The following is a 16,769-nucleotide window of genomic DNA, read 5'->3' as shown; positions in this document are numbered from 1 at the left end:
AATCTTAATGTGATCCTATTCGTTACAGCCTCTTCTCCCCCCTCACACTCTCATTAGGATATAATTAACATTAACCAGAATTAGGGACTGTGCAGGCAACATGAAGTCTTTTATGCAAAATAACCCCTTTTCTATTCAGGGTAGCTTTCTCATGAGGAAACGCAGTGCTGACTGCTCTGAAGAATGGGGGTTTTGTTATATAGTGAAGAAAAAGTTGAGACATTTCATTAGCAAGCCAGATTTAGACCCCTCATAACCAGAGATGAAGAAAGGTTAGCATATAAATCAGCTAAAACATGGATTTCCAGCAGTGTTCTCCTACTCATTCTGCATCTCTGCAACTGATACTTATTCTGAATCAACAACAAAAAACAAGAAAGAAAAAAAAGGTGAGTCACTTTGAGGTACAATATACACAAAAAATCATATGAATAAGATACTGAGCTGTACCCTTTGTATGACAACACCATACTGTCCTTAAATACCCGAATTCTTTAAATTCCTTTAGAAATCTTTGTATTGCCATGACTCCCTATGTCAGCTTCCAGTAACAAAGCACAAAAAGCAACTTGCTCTATACGTCTAAGGACATTCTAAAAAAGTATCATTAAAAACCACTACAGAAACATTACCAGCATATTCCTTATACACTATGGGTCCAAAAATTCCATTCTACTTTATTTCTGTAAATAACCACCTGCAGCAGAAAAGGCTTCATTTAAATGTTTGAAGGACACACACATACACAACATTATTCAGTAGGGAGGAAAGTTTCAAAACACACCACAGTTGTTTGTACTCAGCATTAAGGTCACAATGAAGTTTCAGGTCATCATCACAGCATCATCATAGAATGGTTTGGGTTGGAAGGGACCTTAAAGATCACCTAGTTCCAACCCTGCTGCCATGGGCAGGGACACCTCCCACTAGAGCAGGTTGCTCAGAGCTTCATCCAGCCTGGCCTTGAACACTTCCAGGGATGAGGCACCCACAACCTCTCTGGGCAACCTAGTCAAACAAAATTGTTCTGATACATATCTGACTAGCAAAAGATGGTCACTCTCTAACACTGAATTATCCAAAACATTAGTTGCAGCTCTGTTTGGAAGGAATTTACCCAACAATAGCATATGACTAGTTTGGCCATCCAATGCACACTAGGCGGAGGAAAAAAAAAAAAAAAACAAATAAACAAAACCCAGGATTTTCTATGATTCATGAGATGTTACTTTGTCTCTTATCAAAAGCAGGATCAATCATACTTCATTCCCAGAAAACTCAATCTGCTTCTAACACTTTAAAGTAAGATTCTATAAGCTTACCACCCTACCTTGGTGTGAGAAAGTTTCTCCTAAGAGCTAACTTTAGTTTTTACCTACCTTAACCAGCTTCATATACCTTCTGACTCACAATGTGTCTTTCCACAGTCTAGATCACTAACTTTGGTAGACTAACTGACCCTACATGAAATGCTGCAAGCCTAAAGTGTCCCTAAATACAAGGAAAAATCTCCAAATTATATCTTCCATTAAAAAATTAGGCCTTGCATTACCCAACATGGTTTTCCACATTTTTAGTCTAGTAGTTACTTTTTTTCAGTTCAGCAATCTATTCTCCAGTACTGACGCTGACCTCAATCTACTACAGAATTTATACTTATGCAGCCCACGAAAAAGAAGCATCTGCAGTAGAGCCTAATTTTTGCACAGCTTGACAAATCTGCACACCAACTTAATTAGGAAGACTTCCGTGGGACTAAAATAAACAAACAAAAAAATTAAAGGAAGTGCAGTTTCAAGTGAAGAAACTGCACTGCAAAAGCAAGGATTTTGAACTGAGGCTGTCAGGCTTAGGCTGGTTGTTTTCAGATGATAGAAGAGCTTCAGCAGTACCACTTCTTGTTGCCCACTGCCAGTCCTCAACACACACCAAAAATGCTTGGGCTGCATTGGATTTTCTCCACCACTTCCCAGAAATGCTGTCATTGTGGAGTTGCATGCTTCTGTGCTGCTTCCATGAATAAAAAAGATGAATGATAACTACAAACTGGTGAACCCAAACTTCCTCCCAGAACGTCCATCATAAAGACAGCAGCAAACCTTGCAATAAAACAGTTCACCATTGCAGATGTTCCCCAAAGCCTGGCCTCCACTCCTGGGATATCTCCAGGATCAGGAAAAAAAAAAACCAAAAAGGGGGACAGGGAAGAACTTATTCTCACAAGCACACATTAAATAATCCTTGGTGTAGCAAAGTGGTTAATTCTTAGACCCTTTTTCTCTCAAAACTGGGACACATCAGGACTTTGAAGTCTTAAATAATCCCCACAGTAGACACCCTCAGTCCCAGGGAACTGTGTGTGCTAGCAGAGAGAAAAAGAAATTTCCCTACTCCTACATAATTATAAGTGACTTTATGTTTAATTTTATTTCCATTAAATAGTTCCCTTCACTGAGCACTAGCAAAAGAGTACTAGAAACGAACATGTAGCAGAAAAATGGAGCAAGCTAAGCCAATGACTCAGGCTGGCAGTAGTACAGATAGGAGACTGACAGAAAGACCAATTTCCTTTCTGACACTCCCTTTAACTCTGCATTAAATGCAAAATACCTAAATCACAGGAAGAAGGAAACAGCCATGCTATTACAGACTTTATCACAATTATATCAAATCCAGTAGTAGGGAAGTTTCATATCTCTTCTACAAAAAAGGGAGTATATTGCCATCAGGACAGAAACTACTGTCGTTCTTTTTGCTGTTTGAGTTTGTTCATTAGTTCTAGTTGGTAGAAACAGCAGAATATACCTGTATGTTTTCACCATAATTGTTTCGTTGTTATGAATCAGCAAAACCAAATCACTGCATTTTCCACTCACTTTTTTACTACCTTTTAAGATCATAGTATTTAGCATAATGGTGGCAAAAAGAAGCATTTACTGTAAGCTGTCCTTGTACTTCTGAGACTACAGCCTAAAAACTGATTAAGACAAAACAGCGAAAAACCACACATAGGATCTTACCCTCAAAGAGATTTAGTCTCTTAGCCAGAGACTAAATTGCCTAGAAACACATTCCTGCTGATGCATTAACAGTCAGTAAGGACACTAGTACAGGTGTGTTTATCAGTTCACATCATCCATTAAGTATTTGCTGATTCCCTGTATTTTTGAATTCAAGCTGAACAAGGACTTGTCACAAAGCAGAATAAATATGTGGGATACAGAAAATCACGATTGGGACATCTACTACCTGACTTTCCAGAAGGCTTGAAAGAATATCCTAACCTTGCAAACACTACAGCAATCATGATTCTTTGCTGAAACTATGAAAATGAATGCTAGGCTTATGTAAAAATGTGAGGTTTTCCCATTGGTTTGTTCCAGTTGGGAATACCAAATCCCATGTTATTTTAGAAGTAAGACAAATAAAAATATTCTTAGAGAATACACTGTCAGTAGCCATTTGCTACTGCAACTTAGTACAGCCATATATGTATAAATCCATTAACAGACTCATCAATATAAGCACACATTTATACACATAATGTGAAGTTCACATTCTGTCTGGATAGAATAAGGTTATATGAACCCTTTATGAAGTTTTAATTCCAAACTTCACAAAAGCAAACAGTCATAAGATTAAAATGAAAGGTCAGAGGGAGAGGAAGCAAGAAAACATATGGACTTGTGTGGTGTTGAAACCCATAATATCAGCTCAAAAAAAAAAAATAATAAAAGTACATTTCTTACCTTCACCTACCATAGAAACACCTATTGACATGCCCATAAACTTGCTTTTGGTCCATACGTGAGCATTCACACACATTTTCTTCTCTTTGCATTCACAATAAAAGCAAGATACCGGCGGATGATGGGACACTTGTTCAGCTACAAACCTCAGCTTGTAGCACGCGGACTGGTCCTGGCCAAACTCCTTGGTTGGGTCCTTAGAAACCGTGGAGGTACCATTAGTTCTGAATGCTTTCACTTTATCTTTAGGCACATCCCACGAGCAATGAAAGGTTTCACCAATTATAGGGTTATAGGGTTTCTTGGCAACTGCTCCCTTTCGGCCTTCGTGAAAAGCTGTTAGATAATACTCCACAAAGCAGATAATTCTTTCCTCGGGAGTGGTTCCAGCTGCAATTGACAAAAACAGGTCTGGATGGGCCATGAAATTTGCATACATCTCCAGCAGGGATCTTTTCTCCAAAATAAATGTTGGAAGCACTACCTGTATGCAAAGCAGACAAAGGCAGATATGATTTCCCCATCATCACACTACCAGGGGGGAAAGGGGGATAACAGTTAGGAGAGCTGCAAATTCTGGCCCTGCCACGTTTTGGGACAATGTATTTTCTTCCCATGCCACAGCAATTTAATTTCCTTTGCAGTGTAAATAATGAGTGAAGGAAAAAGCAGTGGCCTTGATACCCATGCAGGCTGCTTCCTATTTCATTATGATCTCAAGAGTAGCTCACACAACAGGGATGGGCTATTCCGCTCACATGGAAATCTGCCTTTTCCTCTCCTCTCAAGTGAACAAACCAGCCATTGTTTTCCTTGTTTACAGAACACAAAAACATACTTTGATATAAACTAATTTACTTCAAACATCAACAAAACAAACAAATCAGAACCCTCTGAAATAGGAGGGACACACCCTCCCAAACTAACAGAAGATTAGTATTTTACATAAACATGCACATCACCAACCTCTAAGTGGAGGAGAGTGTAAGGAGTACATCTATCCATTCTGTCTAACATTTGGGTTCCACATTTCACTCCTGGGTCCCTGACTACCCACTACATACGTATTAGGTCCCTTCCAGCCTAACTAACAAACCAAGCCAAGGAGATCCAACCAAAACCAAATCTCAACTGTATTTCCAAGGATAAAACCATTCCAAGGAACCTTCCCAAGAGGCTACTACAGGCAAGAAAATGCTGCCCTTTCAACTCCCTCTGCCCTACACTGTCATGCCTCCTCTCCAAGTCAAATTCCCTGTCACCCCTAAGGTCTCCTGTCACCCCCAGGCCCACCGCACATCCCCTCAGTCTGAGATGGTATCATGTTACTGTGGTAGGCCCCTGCATGGCTTCCTCTTATTTCAGACAAGTTGAAACAAAACCTGCACAAACTGTTACATTCATATCCTGGTACTAGAGAGGCTCCAGAGGGCCCAGAAAAAAAACAGGGACTGAGCACACTATTCAGCCTGCCCTGGAGGACGCCGGCCCCAAGTGACTTGGAGTCTGGAGTGCCTCCTCTGGCAACGCAGATGTTGCCAAAGTCACTCACTTGACAATAACACTTTGTTAGCAGTTTCCAGCGAAACATCCTGGAGGGCACTGCAAGACAAACAAGGGCTACAGGACACAATTTATTTCTCTCCCATGCCTCACACTTTATGCAGGACTGTCCCAGGGGAACTGAGTGGCTGCTGCCACTGGCAGCACTGCATGGTAAGATACACAGGCATCCCCAGAAATGCTAAGGCAGTGGAGAGAATTCAAAAAAAGTTTATTTAGAAGGCCAGAACAAAAAACCTACTGCGGTCTGCACACCGGGCCTCGGGGAACGAAAGGCAAGCTCCCACCCCCTCAGGGCCCTTTTTATCCTGTTTCTCCCTTGCCTTCCCAAGGCCTCGGTGTATGTCTGTTAGGGCTATCTCTGTCTTCTCATGTACCAGAGTGCAAAGCTGTGCAGGGGTGGGGGGGAAGGCATTGAAAGTCCCTTTAAGAAAGAGTAACCATTTAGGCAGAAAGCCTTCCTAGCGAAAATCGAGTTCTACCTTTCTGTTCTAAATTTTTCCAAAATTGTATCTATTCCCACACACACACAAATTTATCTTTAATCAAAGTGGTTCAATGATGACAGATGCAGACCAACAGTTATCCTCTATTAAAGCAGTTCTTCTGCTTTCCTCTTTAATTCTTCATTGCATTTACTTTTTCCCTTTCCCAAAAGCAAGGGTTTTTTTACAGCAGGCAGGGAGCCACCCTTCACTACAAACACATTTGCTTTCCCCCTTGCTGTCCCAGCTTGCTATTCTAAGCGGGACCAAAGCACAGATCAGTCCTTTTGGATCCTGTGGATCATGAAATAGAAGCTGTCAAACTTTTATTAATCATTCAGTTCTTTTCAAAGAGAACTCAAACACTGAAAAAGAATTCCAGTCACAACAGCTTGAACACAGACTTTACAGCTACACAGTAAGTCACTGTACCTCCAGTGCAAAGAGAGAACTGCTCTGTTTGGTAACATACAGAGAGAGCTCATTCGCTCTCTCCTTCTGTATATTATATTTACACACAGTCTTTTATAGGCTAATAATTTTTTACAAGTTTAGACATAAATCAAGCAATGTTCCATCTGTAATATTCCTCTGACTCTACTCTGTAAGCCTTAAGGACTCTACATTGTTTCTGCTACCAACCTAATGAGGCCTCAGAAGATGGAAGATCTTAATTTTACACTACATGTGGCAAATTACTGAGTGCCAAAGACAGCCTACAGTCCTTAGGGTGGTGTGACAGCAAGGGGCCAAGGAGATTGGTTTTTAGGAGTGAGATCCAAAACTCTGGAAGGCAAAGCAGAAAGACAGTAGTTTTTCTTATTTTTAGCACTTTAAACAATTCCATCTTATTTGCAGCATTCTCATTCTGACCAAATATTCATTACCCAATATAATCTTCGAAAAAATGCAATTCAGCAATTGAGATCCTCAATTCAGCATCTCATTTTAATATAAATTGTACACTAAAAGATCAGGTTATCAGAGGGGAAAGTGACAGCAAAACATGTAAAGAACTCCCCATCACTTCTGTCTAGAAATACCAGTAGTGCCTATCATGAGTTCACGGCAGAGACTTGAAAGGGCAAACTCATTTGAATAAACAGCACTCTGCATCTCGTTATGTCCAAGTGCCTCTCCCTAAAGACAGTGACCTTTATTAGCACAAAGAGAAGAAAACTGCAGACCATACTTAAGATTATGCAAATGTTACGGTACAACATCAAGACTGCTGTGGTTTCATCCTGTTGACTTGGTCACAGAGTCTTAGTATCTACTCTCTCAAGTCCTAGCTGTGTGCTTTGCAGTTAAGTGCTTAACACAGCTACACCAACACAGTCACTAAATCAGACATTACAAATCACTAGACTTTTATTATTGAGTTTCAAGAATCTATTTAAAATCTGAATAAAGCTTGAATCCAGCTCAAATGATCTTGTCTTAAAAGCCCAATGTAGCTGGAAACTACATGCTTAATTGTAATGGGAAAGGACTGAATTGTTTCCACACACAGAGGTAGAACTACACATTAAAAATACTTGAGTTTTAAAGCTTACACAACTCCAGTATTCCAAAATATGCCTACAAAACTCTGCCTTTTACTGAATAACTGATAGCCTCAAAGTTTCAGTGTGCAACACCATCACTCAATAACATACTAAAACCCTAAAAAAACCTACTCCAGTCTTTTTTAATTGGCCCTATCTTGATTTCTGCAGAAATAAGAAAGCTGGAAATAAACAAATTTGGAAGTATACAGCATTATTCTTGCCAGCACTGGACTCCCATGCACTTGTGCTAGCACTTCAGCTTCCAAAGGCATGAGGTTTTCAACTCTTTTGCAGCCAGACAGAATTCACTGTCCAGAAAAATACACTTAGGACCTATATTCTTTATACAGGCTTTGGACTGGACTAAAAATTTTTTTTTTTTTGTAACTGCATAAGAAGTCAGAAGTGCCTAATATTTTCCTCTGAGAAAAAGCCAGCATGACAATCAATGGGGAAAAAAACCCTCTCTACAATAAATATCAAGTTGCTGAGCTCTGAAGCAAAAAATCTCCTGACTGCATTTTAAAATTTTAGAATAATCTCTGTTCATATTATTTCTCAGGCTTCAGGTGAAAAGGAAGCAGTTTAAGAGGCATTCCTCTGTTTTCATTGAGGTTAAGAAGGTGATATTGGCTCAAAACTTGACTATACCTCCTAGGTTTGAATTCACCTATACTTAATTAGGTCTGAATGCAACTGAGAAAAAGAGCACTACTTCTTACGAACAGAGATATTTATCCCCACTGCCATTTACCGTGAGGTAAAACCTGGGTGTCAGCACCACTCCCTACCCTTTTCAGAAATCTGACCAAGGTACCTCATGCTGAGATATTCTCTTGGAAGTATAAAAGCTTTCCACTGTCATCTGTGTCACTGTGGGAATAAAATAAGCTATTTTCACGATACTTATATTTTTAAATTACAAGGTAAAAGTATATTAGCAAGCAAAGTAAAAACTTCTGACATCACGAACATACTACAGTGTTAACAGTAGTTGATATTCTGCAGAATTACTGGCAGCCCTTTTAGACAGAACGGTAACCCTTTATTTTTAGCACATATTAACTGCGTAGGGAAGGTGAGAGAATGCAGGGAAGTGATCATCCATCTGTACAAACTGTTAGCATTAACTGCAATCCATTAGATGCCATTTGCCAACAAATCTATTAGGCTGTTAGTGGGTTTTGGTATTACTTTCCATTTTTTAGAAGTCTTAAGAATAAATCACTTAAAAACTTAAATTTTTTCCCCAGCAATTCCAATTTTAAATGAGGTTTAAAGTCCTAGCCTAGTCCGAGGCATCTGTTCTGTACTACGTTCTGTTGCTGTGAACTGTTCCCCCACCCAACTCTCTCTAGCAGCTGTTGACGTCTATTTGGCCACACAGATTTGATACTTCATTGCAAGTGTTTTCCTTCACAGTAGTTTTTACTGTTTAACTCCTCATTAAAAGGTGCAGTAGCATGACATATTCCAGAAGTGAAGCACCTCCACAACACTAAATGTGGCTCTCATCACTGGGAAACTGCCGTCAGCAGAGGCAGGACCAAGGCCAACATGAGCCATCACCCTGTTGGAAATGGAAAAGATGCCATTTCCTCTGATACAGAACATGAAGGTAATGATCCTGCCTGCATCCAGAACTCAAAGCTACCAAGGGCTCAGAAAGGCAGTTCATTTATTCATCACGTAGCAATCCACAGCTCACAAAATCACCCAAAGAAAGAGCCCTAAGGAAGAAGGCAAAGGAAAACGGAAACATGTAAAACATCCTCTGATACTAGGTAAGCACTGTGCTACAACCACTTCCAGCAGAAGCTGATGAGCATCAAGGTGATCTAAAATCTGACTTTCAGAGGAATAATGAAAAAATGAGGAGAGGTGCAGCCAACAAACCCAGCTTTATCGTCACATGTCTGTGGCCCTAAGGGCCTCATGCCAGTAAGCAAAGTTGATAAAAAAAAGCAGCCAGCTGTCCTGTATTTTTTTTTTAATCCTCAAAATGGGCAGAAAAGTGATGTGCACATGTGACATGTCTCATTAATACTTATCATATGTGTATTCGTGCATCACCCAGACTACAGATAGATCTAACTCCGCCATATGCCTGTTTCACTTTTCAGAGTGTGGATATTATACACAGACATTTATGCATGCTAATATTCTGCCACACTGTGCATCTAATAACATTTACCACTATCCTTAAAAACTGTGCTCTAAGAACACTATATAAGAAATAGGTTATCATATATATATTTACATTAACTCTGTGCCTTTGGGGTTTTTGTGACAAAAGGATGACATTGGAAATCAGGAAAGAAAAAACTTGTTCATTACCAAAGACAAAATGTTTTGAAGACACAAGAACTATGGATAAGAAATCTTGGTCTAGTTTGAACATTATGGACTCAGACAGCCTTAGCAAACCAACACAGAAAAGAGGGACAGCTAAGAAAAACAAAACCAAAAATGAACAGTATATAACCCCAGACATACTAAGTGACAGGTATATGAACAAGTGAAATTATGAAATTTATGTTCTATTTAGGACAAAACATTAATTTCTGTGCAGCTGTTCGATAGCTATACTTAGCAAGAGAACAAGGGATTGCTCAGTCTTAAAAATTTAGGTATTTTTAAACACCGTCAATTGTTCCAGAGGAAGACTATATTGAGAAAACCTTATTTTGTAAGAAAGTTATAGTAAAAATAGATTTTGAATAATATGGAAGATGAAAAGGAAAGCAGATGAACTCTTTGGAATATCAAAACGCCCATGAGAACAACTTCCTGCAAAGCTACTTCATGTGCAAGGGAAATTCTCTGGTCATTCCAAAACATTATATTATTTGTGGAGAGTGTGTCAGAATCAACTCTTCTTCTTTGTGCCAAGTGGGTTATAGAAGTTTTATCTGGGGGTTTTTAAGTAGAAAACCCTTGTGGAAGGAAAGGGTATTCCATATCTGTACAAAAATCCACTTGATTATTTTTTAAGCCCATGAGATTTCACCGGAATGCAGGACTATTCAAAAAGAAGCATCCTCTACTTTCAGAACATCTACCTTATTTCCAAAACTTTAAGGACTTCAGGGAAAATTTTTCAGACACTGTAACTTCTCTGATCACATTACTATGGATAAGCTCATGACAAAACTGGTTCCAGGACCAGGGGGATGTACAGAAGGGTTAACTAGTGAGCTACTTAGCACAGACAAAAACAGTGACAGACTGGAGACAGTAATTTCTTTACCATCATGTGGGGTTTTTTTGAAGCTGACATGTAATTAAATGGAATCCAATCCACAAAACAATAACATAAGCACGTATCTCCTTCATCCATACAACTGCCATAATTGTTCCTCAAACCCTCAGTGCACCCTGACTTAACACACATGTGGGATATATACATGACATACGGTTGCTCTGAAAGACTTGCAAAATAATAAGCAGGAGTCTGAGAGGTTTTTTAATTCTTCTTTTTTTCTTTCCCTCACCCTTCATCTCTAAACATTTGATGTGGTCACTTTATGTAAAAGCCTGCCTTGGAAGAGACAGCACTCCAAAGCTCTCTGGAACCACAGATTTATAAAGGTGAAATTCCTCATCCATAGGGGCAAAACACTCTCACAGGAACTGGACATGCACACACACACAGAAGGACGAGAAGAAGAAATAATACTAATAAACAAACATAAGAGAGATACAGTGTTCGTACCCTGGTAAGGTCCATGCCAAGTTTGAGCTGAGAGATAAGATGGAGAATTACACTGCGTTGATCATCCATGACTCCTAAATCCTCCTCTTCATTATCTTCAGTATCTGTCATTTCATCTTCAACTAGGATCAACTCAGAAGCTGAATGCTGAAATGAAAAGAAACGTCACAATCTGCACAAAATGATACAGATGAGGGTTTTCCCCCACTACATATGTTTAAAAATGGACCTGTCTCAATGGAACTAAAGGCAGCCCCTGTTAAAACCAAGAAAACATACAAATTCAAAATAAACAAAAAAATCCAGTGATAGCTTCATAAAGCATTTTGACCCTTTCTTCAGAATGAGACTAGTAAATGGCCAGTCTTCGCGAGCGAAGATCCAGGGAAGGTCTTTACACCTTCCAGCCTGCGCATTGGATTTTTTAGGTGAGACACAGTGTGCGCGGAACTGAGCCCACCCTTTAATCCTAAGGTTCATCTGCTGGGGCCAGGTGAGCTTGGACGGTGGCAGCGAGGTCCTTAGGACGTAGGTGGGTTGCCTACAGGGCTAATGAGCTCCATCTGCCCGGGAGTGGCCCTGAACGGGAATCGAACCCGGGTCTCGGCAGTGACAGCGCCGCGCCCTTACCACTAGACCACCAGGGGCTCCATGAGAGTAGTATCAGATGCTAATTTACACATTATCTTCTCATATTTATATTGCAGTGATGCCTGATAAAAAGCATAGCATATAAAAGTAATGAGTCTTTTTATTAAACAGAAGTACACAGCTGAAAATGAGTTTCCAAGTTTGTTTCATAAATCTCTCCAGCAAATATCTGCATGTCATACATAGATGTTGCATGACCTGATTTCACACTTTTTTTTTTAATTTTCTCTATCCAACTTACAAGTTAGATATCTAAGAAAGTCGAGACTATTAACTGAAGGAAATAAAAAGACAACTATAATCAAAGAACACACCTTTGCAAAAAACCCAAAGACATTAGATTTTGGGGGGATAGGGCAATGCTATAAGCCTTTATGACATTCTCAACGCTTTGCCACTTCACAGCACAGCGCCAATACTGTCAAGTTTCCAGAAATACAAGGTGAAGATCAAGAGAGAGATACACTATGTCATCCCCTTCAGGAGGAGTTTTATAGCAGAAAGGGATCATAACTTGTGATATTTTCATTTTCCTCAGGTTTTACAAAGCATTACTAAGAATAATCCGAACAGGTGGTAGTTACTTTGTTCAATCCATTGAAACCATTCTGCAAGCCTTCCAGCTATGTATTCAAGTAAGCTTCTTGTACTTCAAGGGGAAAAAAAAAAAAAGTTGGGTTATGTAGCTGAAAAATTACAGCCTGGCATTTCATTATCGCCCAAGGATTCCGTGCTGCAAATGAGACAACAGTCCCTGCAAAAGTTAGCATTCTGTCATGCTGAACAGCGTTTCTGCAGAAACAGCCAGTTCATTACATAAAATGACAAATTTTTCATCTCGCTGAGAAAGTCCACGCAACTGAAAAGTTTCACTAAAACCGGCTGATACCCAGAACTAGGTTTTAAAGAAATATTTCTGAATGGTCACATTAAAGACTCTTACACAGCAGCTTTTGTAAGGAGAGTTTCTCTGAAATTTAGTTACTACAGATGTTTCCAAGATTTGAATGAAGTATTTTCTTTCTCTCCTTTTTTTTTTTTTTTTAATTACATAAAGGTTTAGGTAGCTATTCCCAAAAGAATAGCTATTTGGTGAAACTCAAGGACATCTGCAAGATACTTTGCAGTTGCTTTATTTAGAAAATAGAATATGTAGATTACATAAAACAGAATCTGGTGAGCTGTAACCTCAACAGCTTGGAGCTTTTCAAAAGGACAAAACCCCACTTTCTTCTTCCCACTCCCTCAGAAAATAAAAGGAGAGAACGATAAGCCCTTTTCTCCCAAAATGCACAGCATTATTATCCAAGTGACGCCTCACTGACAAGTTCAATTAGCATAAAACCTGACAACCTCGTACAAAACTATCAGTCAGGGAGGCATAAGGCACCGAAGCCTGGCTCAGTCGTACATTCATTTGGAGGGAGCGTGGAAAAAGAAGTATCAGAACTTACAGTAGATGCTTCCACAGGAGGCTTCCCTTTGATCCAGCTTGACCTCATTGAGAGCACTGAGCTACCGAATAAGCTCTACTGCTTCTGCTACTGCCATGAACTGAGCTTGCGGCAAACAAGCTCCAGCAGGAATTAACAGCGCTAGGAAAAAAAAAAAAGCCAGGGAACCTCCCCTTCTCATTCCCACCCCCTCTTTTTTTTTTTTTTTTTTCCCTTTTTTTGCTATCCAACGGGTTGGAGAGTGTGCACCAGATAGCAATCTGCTCCTTGAATTTCCAGTCACATGGCATTGAGATCAGTGAGCTTAACTGCACACAGCTCCAACTGGGAAATGGTGCTGCTGTTCCCAGAGGATATCCTGGTCAGCTGTTCTCCGGGAGGGAGGGGAAGGCGCAGGAGTGTGCATGAGTGTGCACAAGTGTGAGAATGAAAGAGAACGTGCTAGCGGGTAACATACTTTACAGCAAACATATAACGGTTGCATAACCTTTAGTTGTTAATAGCTTCAGAAAACAAACAAATCACCCATTCACAAGTCTGCAAAATACATCATATACTGAAAATTTTCTTTTTTGCCTCAAGACTGCATAGTCACCCAGGGACAGAAAATCTTTCTTTCCTGCTAAAATAGGTATTAGATTTTCCTTTCAAATGTTACTAACAAAACAGCAACTGCCTCTCATTGCTACCCTACAAAAGGTCCATGGTCAGGGCAAGCCATCCTTTAAACAGTTTAGGAACAGCTCAGGAAAGTAGCATTTGCATTGTTGTAAATGAAAGACTTTCTGCTGATCAGGGAGGATTAAGTACAATGTAACATTAGACTCAATCATGTATAATGACCATACTACCAGGACTAAAATTTTAATTACCTTTACTATCCCTATTTTAAGGACATGTGCAAGGGCACCCAAAAACCCACAAGTCTACTGTTATATAGTGTGTTATCAACATTCGAGTGACCTTCAGTGAACGACAGCAGTTGTCTGCATATTTTAACACTTCACAAGAAAAAGAATTTAAAGAAGCAGTTTACAATTTATGCCACAGGAACTGAAGAGTCATCTTCAGCAAGCAATATCCTTTCTGCATTTTCCTCTCTCCTCATTAGTTTTTCTAGGTAACTACTAAAATGCTTTTTAGGAGCACATACAATACATTTCTTTAACTAACACATATTTTCTTTAAAAAAAACCCAAACATGTAAGCAACACATGGGGTGAGGTGACATACAGTCACAAAATACAAACCTAGTGTACCTTTAAAGTGTCATAAAAGTCTTTAATTCTTTTTCTTTCTATGAAAATAGCGCGCAGTTTAGTAGTATCCAGTGCGTAAGCATTCAACAGAATGTAAAAGATTACATGGAGTGATTATCCTTTAATGGCAGCTTTTCTGAATTATCAGACACAAACATACTTTTTTTTTTTCTCCCCTGTTCCTGTAGAACACAATTGCAAAACCGACCTAGGAAAGCAGCGATCTGCTCCATTCCTGCATGGTCAGAGCATAATGCAAAAGCCATTGAGCTGCCCAGCCTGGGAATGAACAGCACGGCCTCGCTTAGGTGCTGACCCTGAGAAATCCAATACTGACCCAGTTACAAACAAGCACCAAAAAGGGGTTTACATTTAAAATCATTTTTATCAAAATCAGTTTGCAATACTGGGCTGGAGCACCAGGATTTTTCAGAAAAATCTGAATAGAAAACAAAGGATAATTTCTAGAAATGCCACGAAGGAATGCACTTCAAAGTTTAAATGCCAAAGATGCTGGCAGAGAGCTATTTTAAACAGGTCACCTCATTAGAACCAGGATCGATGAATTTAGAGAGGTCATCTGCTGGGATACAAAACGGATGTTCTAGTCAGCAGTCTCCATCAGAAAACATGCTGATTCTTTTTTAACAGATGAAACCTGTAAGGGAAAGAAACTGTTTCCGAAGCAAACATTCTGCATTTTAAAAAAAAATGTCTTCAAGAAAATGATACTTGGACAAGCCTGGGACAGAATCACAGAGTTAAAAGCTACGCTCCTGCAAAATATGCCTCTGCTCTTCTAAAGCCTCTTCCAGAAGTTAATTTTCAAATTAACTGCTGTAGTGGATATTAACTTTTAGGTAATTAATACACATATATGGGTCAGAGCTTGGTTTTCCAACATACTTCACAAACCATATCATGGAATAATACTGTAAAGAATAACTGGATCTCATCACTTATTTGCTGGGGGGAGAGAAAGGAACACACAGTCTCATTTAGGTTGGAACAGAACTCTTGCGATCATCTTGTCCCACACCCTGCTTAAGCAGACACACGTAGAAACAGTTGCCCAGGATTGTGTCCAGCTAAGTTTGAATATCTCCAAGGATGGAGATTCCACAACTTATCTGGGCAACCCATGCCAGTGTTCAACTATCTTCACAGCAAAAGCACATTTTCTGATGTTCAGATTGACTTTCATGTGTCCCCTGCCTCCTGTCCTGTCACAGGGCACTACTGAGAAAAATCTGCCTTCACCCCAGGAGTGCATCGATGGCTCATGGTCAGCTTCTTGTCCCCCCAAATCCCAAGGTCTTGTTCCCTGCAGAACTGCTTTCCAGTCAGATGGCCTGCACTCTGTACTGGTGCAGAGGGGCTTACCCTCAGATATCCCTGGACATAGGACTTGGCATTTCTCTGTGCTGAACTTGACATGATTCCTATCTGTCCAGATTGTCAGGGTCCCTCTTATGGCAGCCCAACCCTCTGGCTCATCAGCCACTCCTCACAGGTTTTTCATCACCTACAAACTTGTCAAAGGTGCACTCTGCCCCATCATCCAGGTCATTAATAAAGATGCTGAACAGCCAGCCACAGTGTTGACCCTGGGGTGCACCACCAGTGACTGGCCTCCACTGGACCTTGTACCACTGATCACAACCCTCTGGGCCTGGTCGTTCAAACAGTTTTTAATCCATCTCACTGCCCAGTGATCTAATCCATACCCTGCCAGTTTGTCTATTAGGATGTTAAGGAAGACAGGGTCAAAAGCCTTACCAAGGTCAAAGCAAACAACATCCACTACTTTCCCCACATGCACCGAGCTAGTCGCTTCATTGTAGAGGGCTACCATGTCAGTTAAGCATGACTTCCCTTGTAAATCCATTATGACTTCTGATTGCTTTCTTGTCCTTCATGTGTTTGGAAATGCTTTCCAGAGTTAGTTGCTCCTCCAACTTCCCAGGGACTGAGGAAAGGCTGACAAACCTGCAGCTGCCCAGAGGTTACCAGAGCATCCGTAGATGTTCCTTCTTGAAGACAGGAGTGACATTCACTTTCCTCTAGCCTTCATGAACCCCTCCCAAACTCCATAACTCTTTACAGACAGTATATGGTCAGTTTGCAGTGACACTGGCAATAACTCCCTCCATGCTCATAGGTGTATCCCATTAAGCCTCCTGAAGTTATGCATGCACAGCTTAAGTGCTGCCTAATCTGTTTCTCCTCCACCTAGAGTCAGTCCTCCTCCAGACTTTTCCTCTGATCTTAGAGGTCTGGGATTCCTGATGGCTGCTGTTAGCAGTAAAGACCGAGGTAAAGAAGTCATTAAATAGCTCAGAC

The 16,769-nt window shown here is 40.2% G+C and overlaps 1 protein-coding gene across 2 annotated transcripts in view; it reads right to left on the bottom strand.

Moving 5' to 3' along the window:
- OSBPL10 (oxysterol binding protein like 10) overlaps positions 1–16,769 on the bottom strand; it is a 116,822-nt gene that overhangs the window by 12,337 nt on the left and 87,716 nt on the right. For both annotated transcript variants that reach the window (XM_050333892.1, XM_050333900.1), the window contains 2 exons: positions 11,063–11,209; positions 3,750–4,233 (listed from right to left, as the gene is read on the bottom strand). In XM_050333892.1, coding sequence (XP_050189849.1) covers positions 3,750–4,233; positions 11,063–11,209 — 631 coding nt within the window. The remainder of the gene's footprint in view (positions 1–3,749; positions 4,234–11,062; positions 11,210–16,769) is intronic.

This window comes from Myiozetetes cayanensis, unplaced genomic scaffold (assembly GCF_022539395.1).
Source record: "Myiozetetes cayanensis isolate MyiCay16 unplaced genomic scaffold, myiCay2020 scf1, whole genome shotgun sequence".
In the NCBI taxonomy this organism is placed as follows: domain Eukaryota; kingdom Metazoa; phylum Chordata; class Aves; order Passeriformes; family Tyrannidae; genus Myiozetetes; species Myiozetetes cayanensis.
Note: the sequence above shows the minus strand (reverse complement) of the source record. Positions and strands in the feature narration are given on the sequence as shown.